Source organism: Haemaphysalis longicornis, unplaced genomic scaffold (assembly GCF_048455015.1).
Source record: "Haemaphysalis longicornis isolate Haplotype H1 unplaced genomic scaffold, Haemaphysalis longicornis Haplotype H1 scaffold_43, whole genome shotgun sequence".
NCBI classification, from domain to species: domain Eukaryota; kingdom Metazoa; phylum Arthropoda; class Arachnida; order Ixodida; family Ixodidae; genus Haemaphysalis; species Haemaphysalis longicornis.
In genome coordinates, this window is record NW_027526371.1 from 759503 (window position 1) to 774419 (window position 14917).

The window sequence follows — 14917 nt, forward strand, 5'->3', positions numbered from 1 at the left end:
GTGCTGACGGGGATACCAAGTGCTTGTTTATATGCTTTCCGAATTAGTGTATCAAGTTTGCTTACGTCGCTTTTAGAGAGGATCACATACGGGATGGCGTAATTGATGCGAGAGATGATGAAAGCTTGGACAAGCCGTACTGTGTCTGCTTCCTTCATCCCTCTAGTCTTCGTGGTGATTCGGCGGAGCACGTGAACAATTTTTCCTGTTGTTTGAGTGAGTTGCCGAAGAAGTATGGAGTTGGAGCAGTCTTCTTGAAAGGTCATCCCCAGTATCTTTATGTGTGGGGAAGGCGTGATCAAGTCGGCCCTCTACTAAGACGCGTTGCCAGCTCCCGTCAACGTAGGTGGCTTAAAACAATTAAACTGGTGCACTTTCAGGAAATGCAAACCCACCGAATCTGACCCATCAATAATTATTGTAGCAAGTGTGCGTGAAGCGCAGCAGGATTCACTAACTCGAACGTCGTCAAGTAATGGGGCGTGATACGGTTGAATAAAGACTAGGAACAAGTCTTCCTCGTTGGCAGAATGCGAAAATCCGCCTGCCAGCACCAACAACGCTGAATCTTTGGCGTTCGCTTTAGGCCTGTTACCGATCCACACCACGTCGTTTTCGGACTGCGATTTGTCACACACGTCGCAACTAATTCCTAAAAGTCAACCCAGGCAGTCGCGTTCGAACTTGGCGTTCACGCCTCCGGAGTTTTGTATCCTCGCCTGTTGACGCTTATGATGTCTGACGCGCTTCGCGAAGTTCTTAATTATCTTGTCGCACTTTCAGTCTGCGCTAAGCTTTTTCGCACTCTTGGTTTGTACTGGCCTCCCGATTGCGACGCTTACATTTCCTTTGCTGCATCTCTGCGTCGCTGTTCGTAGGCGAGTTGCTCTTCGGCAGTTCTGGCAACACGCGGTAGGCACCGGAATAACACGAATGACTCAACCTACCAAATTGGTTTCGTTCCGTTATCATGTCGTCCTACCACACGCTGAAGCTGAAGGCAACGACAGGTGTTAGGATCTCCGAAACAATGAGGCTCATCCATCACCCGTTACAGATACATCAAACGCCATGCGGGGGGTAATCATGTTGACCGGCTTAGGCGGCGGCATTAGCTTTTCGCTGCTTTTGTATTCCACCAGATGGTGCTCGCGCTATGTTTTGGAATACCGTGCGTATCCATAAGAATCTTTTCAACGTGTTGTTTCTTGTTTTTCAATCGTAAAAAAAGATAAATTTTCGGCTCCCGCATAGTTACCTTGATCATATTAAGAGGAGAGTGCAATGCTTCTTCAGCGCAGCTCACGACGCTGCCCAGGTATCATAGGAAAATACAGGAGAGTTTGTGAAGGAACCTTGTGAAAAATGGCAGCATCTCAACCGCGTGAATGATAGAAAGGGTGCGTAGAACGGGTACTCGAAATGACATCCAAGTTGCGCCCCAAATAACATCCGATTTGCGCCCCGACCGTCACTCCATCTGAGCCGGGAGTTGCACCTTGATTATTCCCTAAATGAAACTGAAACTCACGGCTCAAATGGAATTTTGCTTCGATTTTTCTTGATGGTGGTGTGCGCACGGATGGACGCGGACGGACACTGGGAGGTCCTAAGGTACTCCGAACCGTTACAAGCGAGAGAGTAGGCCGTTTGAATCTCGGGTACTAACTCATGGTCATAGCCCCATGGGTAAGACGACTGACACTAACTCTGTCTGGTCTACCAGGCGCAGGCTCGAATCTTCCTGGTGCCTGTGTGATTTTTTGCATTTGTAAATGCTATGTGCACGGACGCGGACGGACATTTTGCGGTCCTAAGGTACTCCGCACCTAAAAACGCTTTTGAATGAAGCGCGCGCTAGCGTTGAATACTGAGCGCACAGCGCGCTCTGTTCTCCTTTGCACTCATTCGGTTTCGCGAAGTCGGAAGACTTTTTCAGAGTGGTTTCTTAGGCGCGTTGGTCATTGATCGTGTAAGTAAGCGCGAAATTAACAAGGACGAACGAAGTGAACGGGACAGTGCCGTGTCCCGGTCACTTCGTTCGTCCTTGTACATTTCGCGCTTAGTTACACCAAAGATTTTGTCTCGTTGTTTATCTGAAAGCGAAATGTTTGGTCAATCTTGCTGTCTTCGTGCCACTCGATTCTACCGGGGGCGGGGGGAGGGTGTAAAAACAGTTGAATGCCTACTTTAAGGCCAACTATATATTAGCGCGACCGCTATCAATTTAACAAACTGCTAGCATGGCTGCATGGCTACTATATATCTACATTTATTAAAAAGGAAACCTTAGGCGTATTTGGGCAAGACTGTAATTACCAAACTGACAGTAGCAGCATTTTTAAGTGAGAGCCCACGATTGGTTTCAATGATAGCAAATAGAGAAAGTAATGATGGTTTTATATTAATAGAGAGCGTACACGATGCAATCATACAAGTTGTACGTGGTCTTATAAATTTAATGTCTGAATGTTTAGTCATTATTGCAGTAGACGCTTTCTGAAATCGGGCATACATAATCTGCCAGCGCAATGAGCTGCTCGAAACGAACACGGTTCAAATTAGATTGTGTATATTCTGGCCCAAGTGTCTGTGGGGTTACGTTTTTTGCATGCGCAAGGTGTAAAACCTTATAAAACAAGGTGTAATGAAGGCGTAAAACCTTATTCATTACCGCATTTTTGATTATGGAGTTTGACATAATAAAACACAATTTACTTGTTGGTACCTGCCACCCCAGTCCCTCAGCTGACCAAAACACCGTACTTTAAAAATATTCTTTCAAGTGAAGGTCCTCCTTGCAGTAGCTCAGCTGTTGCACGTCAAATGTGACTGCAGCGGTTATGCAGTTACTCACTCTAAATGCGGAAATTATTTTTAGGAACAATACCAACTGACCTGCGCCGAACTATGCGGGCTATTTGCCCTATTATGTAGGTTAGAAAACCAGCGCTGAACACAAAACAAACCTAGAGAAAAAACAACCATAGCGCTGGCAGCCAGCTGAATGATGTTATATTCAGGAACAACGTATACATACTGGCACTAAAAAGTGGGAGAAAGTATAGGAAACAGGAGAAAGAAGGATGAACGTAGCTATTGCATTTTAACAATGCGATCGTTATCTGAGCTGTTTTTCTTTAACATTTCTGAGGATCACGAAGGCCTTGTGAACTACCGTCGTGCGCTGCTCACTATAGCGCTTTAAGGTAAAGGTACAATCAACGGCTGGTGACCAGAGGCACTTGGAACAGAGTGCTCCCAGGCTGCTACCAGCTCTTCGACTTCAAAGGTGATACTTTTTCGGGCTACGTAAATTTGAAAACATTTGCTGTTCGGTCTGTTACTTGATTCAGCTGCCCGGCGAAAAAGCTGATAGAATGCCTAATCAAGAAGTATATTATAACAAAATCGCTGTACTCGAAATATCGCTTTATTCGAAATATCGTCTGGTCCCAACCGAAGCGCAGCATGTTAGGCCGCATTACTCGGAGCGAACGAAGAGCTGGACCCGCTTACAGCGAAGTGGCGAGCGGAGGCGTCACCGAGTGGCGGCGACCCAGCGGTGAGTCAGGCGGGCAATATGGCGGGTTAGCAAGCTGGTCTTTCTCCGGAAATTTTCTCGAGCCAGTCATGCTCAATTAGCGCTATCCGACTTAATACAAACGGTTCAAATCTGTGGTAGGATGATGGAATTTTGTTCCTAGACATTCGTCGATGGCGTGGACGCGATGGTGCGCGAACACTGAAACTCAAAGCGTAGAATTAAAAGTGTTGCCGAAAGCGGGGCGCCGAAAAAGTCGTTTTGCATACTTCTTGGCTGCACACCTCGAGAAAAAATTGCCCAGAGATAACGCAAAGCCCCTATCGCAAAACAGGTCAGTTTTCATGATTGTGCAGTGTACCCACAATGAGCCGTTAATTTTTTTTTTGAGCTCAACAAACACAACCTCAGAATCAAGCCGTAGAATTTGGGGCGCTTTCTAGCGCAAAACTCTCGTAGCGTTGCGTGACACCGCCACCCCTCCTATAAAAGTGGCCACTGCCTTCCCCTCCTCATTTGCTATGCAGCCTGCGAGGCGTTCGGACGCCAATCACTGCTTGGTCAAATTGGAGAGGGACTGACTTGCGCCCGGCAACGACATAAAACAGCCGAAGCTCACTGCCTTTTTTTTTCCCGAATAAAATTTTGTTTCACTGAATACATTGTGTTTTGATTCGTTGCAGTTGTGGCGCAATTAAAGCTCAAGTACTTTAGTTTTCTCGAGTGGTCGCTTATAAGAAAATACCGCTTATACCGAACTTTTTCTCCGTCCCGCTGACTTAGTTATAACGAGGGATTAAGTGTTCAAAGCCTTTCCAAACTAATCAAACTCGACTAATGCTTCATGAACGATATTATTGGGCGGCAAAAACAACATCGGCCATGTTTCAGGGAAAACGTAAGTGCATAACTGGCACTTGAATTGTTGCAAATAAACATAACACATGAGCCTAAATGTCTTCGCAATAAAAAGTAAAAAAATCTTTAAAACGAATAATCTGCTGCGAATATCATCGCCTCCTGTATATTTACAATGCCAAACGCATCAGTTCGGACCTGCGGACCAAGCTCTCTCCTTCTACTCTGGCCACTCTCCCACAATTGCTAGCCTTCCCAGCATGTGACCGGTTCATCTTGGGCAACGCTTGGTGGAAAGCGGCCACTTTGGCGAAACGTGCTCCGCCGCGGCTCTGCGTTTTCTAACGCTGGCGAGAGCGCCATTACCTGGCAATCTCAAACACTGGTTGCTTTGGCAACCAGACACAAGCTTCTCTCGAATTCAATTACGGTTGGGTGATCCCGGTTCAGATCGGAGCCCCACTTTACGACACGTGGGCACTGCAGGCGGACCACTCACTTTCATAGGGAAGCGCCCGATGAGTTTGGCATTGTAAAACACAGGAGTCGATGGCGAATATTCTCACTTCGTGCCAAATGTCGTCGATAGAGGATTGTCATCTTCCGCCCCTGCCACGTATATGCCCCTCTTCTCTGTCCCGCACACCTCTCACGCTCCTTCTCTCCCGTCTCGCTTGTTCCACATTAAATACAGTGGAGATTTACTCAAGTGAATTCAATTTTTCCCTTCTTTTGGTGCTCGCCCTTCATCTCTTGCGCTCCATTCTTTTGTTAGGGTTGTACTTAAAATGCCCCCCCCCCCCCCCCGTGCTTTAGGCTGGGACACGAGCTATCTTTAAATTTTTAGAACAAAATATTGTTTTCAACCTGTATGTTTTATTTCCTATCCCAAATATAAAGCGCAAGTCTATTTAAATTAAAAGAATGCTTCCTAGTATCTGTTATGTATTGATAGATTGATGACACGTATGAACCATGGTACCAGATTTACAGGTTTGGAAAGGCTTTTCTTATGTAAATTCATAGTGCCGAAATTCCTTTATCCTTTGTCCGGGTGGCCGAATCGAGCGGCAGTTATGATATATACACACAGACGAAAATTGCCGAGTTGTAGTTGCCCAAGAAGACTTTCGTCTTTTAAAATGCTCGCATGAAGTTCGTGCAGACGATATGCCAACGCAGCTAAAACCTGCGGCTGGTGCTTGGTCGTCTGTTATTCCTCATGGTACATTAAAGTCGTTCCCACTAAAGGCTATATGTTTTGTTTTAATTTCTTTTCTCCTCCTTCATATTTCAGCGCGAAAAAAAGAAAGACTATAGGTGGGGCACACGGGGCCTTGTGCCTCATCTTTAGTCCTTTTTTTGATGCCCTGATGTCGCCAACTCGCTCAATACTGCCAACTCCCTTAACTACTTTTTTTCTCCTTGCTCGCGATGCCACTGGCTGTCGTCTATCAGCTCCTCAGAAGAACGTATGACGCGTGGTCTACCCACATCGTAGTAAAGCGTCGCCAATGCTTGCTATTGCAACATTGCCTTCGTGCTTGCCCGCCGTTATGACTTAACCTGTGCTTCACACAGCTTCACACGGTAGCTTGGGCTGCGCGCGCGCCCTGCAGCCACGGAGATAAACCCAGCCGCTCTCTGTGCCCTCACTTATAACACCTCTCAAAGCGCTTGGTACACCCTTATCGGGTTGATCCTGAGCGGTTCTTTGGGTACACAGGAGCACTGAACATTTCTTTTGCCTCGATATGTTAAGCTTCGCTTAAAATACGCGTGACAAGACGCGTGCTAGTGACACGACATAAAACAAATAAATCAATATAGGACCGTTGGAGCATGACAACGAGTCACTGGAAGTCTAACGGTAACATCAGGTACCAAGAAGTTTAATTGATTTGAGCAAACCTCCATTCCGTTCACGAGAGTAACGCTGAGAGCAAAATGGGGGAGTGTGAGGGTTGGGGAGAATAATTGAAAAGAGGGTGCGATGTGGTACACGAAGCGATGCAAGAAGATACGTCTCCAATTTCCTCTAAGTGGTTTCTGTGAAAAACGCGCTGATAGTTTGCGTTCTAGCCTTTCCCAATAAATAGTAGTGGCGTTTGCCTTTTTACTTTTGCACCTGTTTAACTTGTTACCTTGATAATGTTTACGAGATTGTTATGTACTTATGTTTGTTTTACACTACGAAATCTACCCTACAAGATGTGCAGTGCACGCTAAGAGAAAATAGCCAAGTATCCAGAACCTTGTGGTTTCCATTGTAAATAAAAAGGCGGGTCGAAGGAAGCAGGCTGCACAATTGCATGGAAGGCAAGACAGAATCAACTGCGCACACTTCACTGCTCAGTTGTACCAGTGGGATCGCCATGGGGAGACGTCGATCATAATGTTTTTGATGTTTATCCAACAATCTCTCCCGCCAATTTATTTCCCCAACGCTTTTGCTTGAAACAGTGTAATCTCACCTTTCTATAATTAATTGAGAGAAGTAAACGGTACACGACACCCAATTATCAAGAAACAGAATGAAAAAACGACACAGTACTTACGTAGCACATTTCACCGTTTCTGTCCGGGTCAGGTGTACTTCTGTCCTGAAAATAAACATTCCGCTGTTACAAAAGGCATTTCCTTTCTGCAATTCCGGGACCAATCAAGGATCCTTGAATTGAGAGTACAGTCAGCACATTGGTGCGCACAATAAGAACCGCGTTAATATTTTGCACAGTTTCCAAAACGGGGTCTTGAAATTACAATTTATCGTAATTTGTTGTGTTCATACTTAAAACAGCAAGAAATGGCCGAGCGTGCACACGTGAGCGCGGGCCTCGTGGAGATCCCCGCCAGTTAACAAAATCAAGAGAATGCCTAACGTTCATGTGTGCGTGCTTTGCGACGACCACCAAGCGTCTCCTGCGCACGTTTGAGAAGCCAAGCATACCCACTTAGACAGATTGGCCAAGACTGCGGCGACCACCCGACAGTTACAAAAACCACGAAAAGACCAAGCCACCGTGTGTGCGTGCCTCGCGGCGACCGCTCAACGTCCCCAGCGCAAGTTTATCAAGCCAAGGATAGCCACTTACGGACGTTGGCCAAGATTGTTAAAAAAATCAGTGTTCACCATAATCGGCACTACTTTCTCGGAGCGACAGAGGCTCCAGCATCCGCCGTAATTATGGCAACGTTTGCGCCGAACAAGAAATGCAACTCATAGCGTACGCCCCTCGAAAGTGACGTTCAATAACTATCGAAGGAACGGAAACCAGCGAAAAAGAACGCTAAACACGAGGAGAGACGAAGCAACACTACGCTGGGCTGGCAACTGAAATTTAATAGAAGAAACCGACACACTCTGTGAACAACCAAGTTAACGCATGCGCCAACACGTACGCATGAAACAACTGAAAATGCTATTGTTACTAACTACCTCTACGTTCGTATCAACACCACTCAAGTTTGAAGGAAGCCGATTTCTTGATCGCTGAGAGTTGTAAACGGCGCGCTTATGCAGTTGCCTTCCTGCTGCTGTCTTATGAAGAGCGACTCCAGTATTTCCCTCTCATTCTTAGTCCTGCCCTTTCCAAGGATCGTTGCACTATCAAATAATGGCTCGCACTTGCGCTGTCGACAGTAAAAGGCAAGGTGTCAGGTTCCTTCAGAACTAACTAACGCGCAATGCTCCTTCAGCCGCTCTTTGACACATCGGCCGGTTTGGCCGATGTAAACCTTCCCACACCGCAGCGGAATTTTATAGATGACACTGTGCTCATGCTTAACGAATTTTTGGCATGGTTTGCCTTACACGCGCGTTTCTCTTTTCCCATATTTGCAATGCGCGCGCACAGTCTTTAGAGCTTACACGGCGCGGAAAAGACCCCTTCAACCCCGTGCCGTGAAGCAATTTACTTTATGTTGTGCGACACCTTACGTATATACGGCATTACCTCAACCTTCCCGTTTTCCTTCTTTTCATCTGGCCCCTGCGACCTTGGAATTTGCCTTTTAACTCTTCTTGGCTCACGGCCGCACATGTACGGCTGTGGCAAACACTTTCAAAATGGTCAATGACGTATATGTCCGGCATTGCATGCATGTTTAAAAAGCGCACCTTTTTCGCCAACTTTTCTTGCTTGGCATATGCTGCCACACTTCGGGAATACGTCAAATTTTTTCTTGCGCCGATGGCTCTTCTTTTTGTTTTTTTATGATTTATTTCCGTGGGGCGCTGGCTATCGCTTGCGCATCCGCTAATGAGGAGGCGTGCAGGATATCGCCCACCGGGCGCCCGGGCGCCTCTCGCTTCTTGCGCCTGCCACAGACCAAGGTCGTCTGCGAAACTGATGAGGCTCTTTTCTGCTTTGTTTGTATTTTATGAGTGGTGCGCCGACTATCGCTCCCGCATCCGGCCCGCATCCGCATCCGCATCCGCGCTCGCGCGCGCCCACGTGCGCGCAGCGGCTGGTTTCGGTATCGTCCTCCGGGCGCTTCCCGCTTTTTGCGCCCGCGAAACTGATGTCTGTTTGATTTTGGTTCACTCAAAAGGTGCCGGCTTGTTACTCTCTGGTTTTTATTTAGAATTTTACTTGTGTTACTCATGAATAAGCCACATAAATGTAACACAAACTATTTTTTTGTCACTTTATGGTCACCCAAAAAAAATTACAATAATTTTTCCTCGAAATAGATTCATCCGAAGAATTTCCATCAGCAATAAAAAAATGACCCTAGGGGTCGCATTTGGGGAAAAAAGTCGACCCTCAAAGGGGCTTTACGTGGTGGGACTCAGCGATAGCCATGAGCACCGTAGGCGGGAAACCCGCTGCAGTTAGCCTTTGAGCCGGACGTTCAAGGCTTTCTGCATTCCTGCATAAGACAACAGCAGGAGGGCAACTGCTTTAGCGCACCGTCTATCACCCTCAGTGATAAATAAATCGGCTTCCTTCAAACTTGAGTGGTGTTGATACGAAAGTAGAGGTAGTTAGTAACAATAGCATTTTCATTCGTTTCACACGCACGTGTTGGCACATGCGTTGACTTCGTTGTTCACGGAGTGTGTCGGTTTCTTCTACTAAATTTCAGTTGCTAGTCCAGCGTTGTGTTGTCTCGTCTCTACTCGTGTTTTGCGTCCTTTTTCGCTGGTTTTCGTTCTTTCGACATGTACCAACTGGCTCAGCAAGCTGCACTTCTTACATAACTATCACTTCCATGAAAATGAAAGAAGCGTACACTTATAGCAACAATGATGTAGTAAAGGTCGTTTCGGCAGCGAAGAAGCAAATCGGCTGCAATCATGGACTTCAACCATCGTAATAATTGTGGGGTTTGCGTACAGCTTCGCTACCTTCAAGCCGTACGCGTTAGTGTGCCCTTCCTTCCTTTTTTGACATAAACGTTCGACAGCTGCAAGACCAGGCGTATCTCTTATCAACAACCTGCAAAGGCAATTAAAGTATTGTGGGGTTTTCTGGTTACAATTATTGCAGTACAATATCAATATCAATTTTTATACCAACTTTACTTTTTTCTAGAGTTGACATTACATTACGTTTTTCATTTGCTTGCCCTCGCAATTCACACTTTCCAAACATTAAAAAGGTTGGTACACCGTTGTAAAAACTAGAAAGCAGAACATGTTGCGTCGTTACATGAAATCCGATTCTCGTTCTGCTGTCTTTCTATAGCCAGGAACATCTTCTCACACCTCGTCACCTTCATCTCTCAAGGCGACTTGTTTTGCACGTGAAACCATAGCCCACCTTCCTTTGGCGTGGCTGTTTCCCTTTCGGGCGGACCCTTCATCGCTCTTTCTCAGAACCCTTGACCCCCTCGTCTCGCACTGCTGTTTCCTTTTTCCGCGCGCAACCCACGCCTCAAAATTGGCGGCTCACGCAGCTTGAACTTCTTTTGGATCACATATTTTCAGTGCCTCCCAAAACACGTGAATTAAACATAAAGAGTTGAGACTTTCACATAAAAACTATAAAAAAGTACAAGCCACTCCCCTCTGGAAACGTTTTATGTCTAGCGCAGCTGTTTAGCACACGACACCGACAACGCAACTCTGGGAAGATTTTTATTGTTTGTATTGCTGCCTGTACGTCATGCTGACGGTCCAACGGCCTATTTCGCCACTCTCTTCTGTAAGACGTTTCTAGATAGGCTAAGCTTAAGAGACTTCTATATAAGCCTACAGCTTCCGGAACGACGCCTCTTACTTCAAAACAGCATTGATTTACTGTCGTTGCACGAGACAAAAATCGAAAAGGAATCGGGAACAACAAAATGGCGGAAATTCTCGTGACCGTTACGATGTCTATGGGAGTCGAGCGCTTGAGAACTTAGCTGTTTTTTTGTTATTCAGGAACTGCACTTGTTCTCATCTACAATCAGACGTACTATGTGGATCTGCGTGATTTTTTTTTTCTGATCCTTCTTTGGGAGCGGAAGGGTACAGAGTTTTCTGTTTGTATACACCTAAAAGAAGCAATATGCCGACTTGAGTTGAGTTGAGTTGAGTTTAACCGAATATTTCACAAATGTTTAACACATTGCGAGACTTATGCTGTGTGATTTTAGATGTATCTTTCTCGCTCAATACCGATGCGAAAAAGTTACCCGTTTTTTCCGATGTCTTATATTCTAGGTGGCTATTACAGAAAATAACCATTAACACACGAAGCGTCGTTTCAGTGTGAGAGTGGTACTCAGTTTATGCATTTCCAGAAACCTGAGCACGCCAACTTCGACTTGATATATTTGTTTTCGGTGATTGCGCCAGTGCGCTGCCACGTCCACGTAGTGCGGGCATCGTTTAAAAATCATTGTCTTGTCATGGCTTTGCTCGGTCTGGTGATAATGACCAAAGAAGTCCTGAAGTGGGCAATGTTGAAGCTCAAAACCACTGGGGCAGCATAATGCTTCTGTTGAGACAGTGGAAGATAGTTCATATAAGAACTATGGCAAATATTGTGTAAATTGCTGAGAAGGCTGGGAACACTTTAAACAAGATGCGAAAATTGCCGCGGCTGAGAGAAAACACATAATTATTGTGAAGAGAAAAAGAAAATGGAACTCGCAAGTTGTTCGTCACATACATAGTTCGCGTTAGACCTAACCCGCTTCCTCTTAATGCTCCAGTACGTACGTCACAACACCTTCATAATAGTCATAGTTTCACGCGCATTTTTGGCAAGACGCTTGCTTGCAGTTCATCAGCATTGCCTCGAGCAATCATGCACTGGAATGATCTTCCTGATCAAATTGCATCCATACTTAGTCAAGATAGCTTTACGAAAATCTGAACCGACATTTTTCTTAGTAATTGTGTAATTATGAATTCCCAGAATAATATTGTTACTATTTATGGGTGTTTTCCCCCTTGTATTTGAGTGTTTTCTGATGTTTTAGATTCCACAAAAAAAATTCAGGCCAATCAACCATGTGAATGTGGTTAGAAAGCAAAGCTGTAAATGGCACCCACAACGATTACCCATGAGGCGTCACTTAAATTCCCTCACGTCGCTCTACAAATAGTGAAACCACAGCGAAGTGAAATGCACTTAACCACACCCGTTGTTACTTAAAATAGATATTCTTGGTAAGTATTAAATCAATGCATGACGTATGAACGGTGGTTGGTTGAGTTCTATTGCTGTAGCACATGAGTGGGAACTTTTTTTACAAAATTAAAGGAAGCTGAAACCTTGTGTTAGAGGATCTCACTTCTCCGTTTCTGCCGCCGCGGACGGAGGCGACGAGATCGGCGGCATAGAAGGAAGGAGGAGCAGGAGGACGAGAAAAAAATACTTCTATTCAGAATTTTGAACGGCCCAGAGTGCGGCCCAGAGCAGTGGTTCCTCCTCCACAGTGCGCGCCGCCTGTGCACCAGCTGAAGCTGGGTAGGCGGCGAGGGGCTGGACAGCAGCATCTCCCATTGGTTTTGTTGGGTAGTTGAAAAAACGAGAGGAGGGTGCTCAGGGCTAAAGTCGCACACCCCGCGTATGTGGCGGAGTGTTCCTACTTCTGAGCAAAATTTTCATTTAGCGTCGTAGCGATTCGGGTGCATTAAGGGAAGACACGTCGCTTGTGGGAAGGAGCCGGATTGTATCAGCCGTAGGCTAGTTTGTAGTTCTCTGGAAAGGGCTGGATAAGGCGAAGGTAGCGGAGGGGAAGGGGGGGGGGGTAAAAGCGCAGGCTTGTTGGTGGCGTGTTCGGTGCTATCCATTGACGCGTGAGCGGGTGTCCAGATAAGCTGAATGGAACCGTTTGGAGAGTGTTTTTCTAGCACACGCCGTGCAGGTCGAGACACCCAACCCGACTGGTAAATTTAATAGGCTTTGGGAAGCGGTGACTACATTCCGAACCCCTGGTTGAGTGAGAGCCAAGGCGGTGGCTGCCTCTTTTGCTGCCGTCATGTCTTGGGTCTTGAGTGAGGCACACGAAATGAGGTTAGTTCTAGACGTAGCCACGATGATGGCGTACTGTTGCTCTCGATGTTGGGAGGCGTCTGTGTAGACGACTTCATGATCGCCACCGAAGATGGGGTTGAGCCCTTGAGCCCGTCCTTGTCGGCGACCCCCGTCGTCTGAGGCGTTCATATTTTTAAGCAAAGGGAGAATCTTTAGTTCTTGTCGCCGAGATTCCGGGAGTATATCAAGCGGAGTTACATTCTGTGGTGGCAATCAACGAGTATTTGAATGTGTTCCTTGATGTGTCATTTGGTGTGAGGGCGGACGACAAGGAGCTGTGATTTTTTGCGTGAACACTGGAGGCCACAGGCTTTAAGACATTGGCGTACTATAAGTGGATGACATGCGTTTGTGTGAGCGTCCTTTGATTTTTGTAATTTCTAGCACACCCGCAAGGCGCGCGCCGGGACGCTAGACGTGCTGTGGGTGGAGCGCACAGCGGCGCGAGAGGTCACGTGACGCTATCACGTGGCATTCAGCGAGAATGCAGGGGGGTAAACCGGAATATGCGCTCGGTGAGTACACCACAAGACTCCCCCAGTCTCCGCTTGGGCTCGTAGCTAAATCGGTAAGACAACGGGCTCTCGCTTTGGTACTCTATTAGTTCAAGGTTCGATTCCTGGCGGCGACAGGAAATTCTTTTATTTGTTCGCGGGAGTTTTCTGTTGACACCTACGGTCGCGAAAGAACCCTTGGGGGGTAGAGGTGAAAAGCTTTGCTTTAAACACTGTGCGTTTGTGATAATTGTCTATTAGAAGCGTGTATGGCGTGTTTCATTTACGTCTGTAAGCTGATTACCCAAACTTTTAATTGTGTACTTGCCTTTTCTTATTTTTCCCCACTATTTTTTAATGTTCTTTCAAAAATGTAACCCCCCTTACTCAATGCTCTTCAATGGGCCTGTAAGGTATAAAAAAAAGTAAATAAATAAATAAATAAATAAATAAATAAATAAATAAATAATTTTCAAGAAATAATGATGCATGGCTGTTTTATTTCGGTGGTCAAAAATGTGAAAACCAAACCCGCCGCGGTGGCTCAGTGGCTAAGGCGTTGCGCTGCTGAGCACGAGGTCGCGGGTTCGATTCCCGGCCGCGGCGGCCGCTTTTCTGATGGAGGCGAAAAGCAAAAACGCCCGTGTGTACGAGATTTCGGCGCACGTTAAAGATCCCCAGGTGGTCAAAATTAATCCGGAGCCCTCCACTACGGCGCGCCTCATCGCCTGCGTTGCGTCGGCGCGTTAAACCCCACAATCAATCAATCAATGTGAAAACCAAGACTGAAGCTAAACAGGACGAGAGAAAAAAGGAGCCGCGATAAGAGCGATAAGGGGCGCACCCAACTATAGGGGCACAGGGTGATAACAATAAATTTATACGCAAAGAGGAGTCACCACAAATAGAGTATTGTTGTGCGGTTAAGAAATAATTAAAAATGGCTACGATTACTTTTATCTCTAATGCGAAATTTTTGCGCAACACGAACTGCTGTCTTCACGGTCACGGCATCTCAGGAAGTGATCGCGTGATCGGAGACCGCACGGCGGTGCGCGCTGCTCTGCCGTTATCTCGCAGCGCGTCGCCGCCGCCAAGCATGTTGTAGAAAATCGTGCTAGAAGCTCCCGCGCAAATATCAGCAATGGTAAGCCTCTACGTCTGACCCGCGAACTGCGTCTCAGGGAGGCACCCCAAACCGCGTCTCATGAAGTGAACGAGTCTTGGTCGAGCGCAAGACAGCACGCGTTGCTATGGCGTTATCTAGCGGCGCGTTGCCCTACCCAGTGTTACTCGGGCCGGCTAGGCATTCCGCCCTCCCCTCAGACATTCGCCATGCGCTCGGCTACGTTTTAAGTGCGATGCACTTTATAAGCGACCCTGAATCCGCCGTCCGCATTGCTCCTCCTCCTCTCCCCTAGCAACGGCGCGAGGAGCGGAGAGGAGCGTCTGTAGCAACGGCGCAGCGACGTCACACCCCACGTGACCCGCGCGCGCTCCGCCTCCCGCGCCGTGGCTGCGCGCGCCCGCGCCGGCTCCCG

At 46.8% G+C, this 14917-nt stretch overlaps 1 protein-coding gene across 1 annotated transcript in view; it reads right to left on the reverse strand.

Annotated features, from left to right (window-relative positions):
- LOC144137649 (uncharacterized) overlaps nucleotides 1-14917 on the reverse strand; it is a 146703-nt gene that overhangs the window by 80924 nt on the left and 50862 nt on the right. The window contains exon 4 of the mRNA XM_077669588.1: nucleotides 6961-7005. Within this exon, the coding sequence (XP_077525714.1) occupies nucleotides 6961-7005 (45 nt within the window). The remainder of the gene's footprint in view (nucleotides 1-6960; nucleotides 7006-14917) is intronic.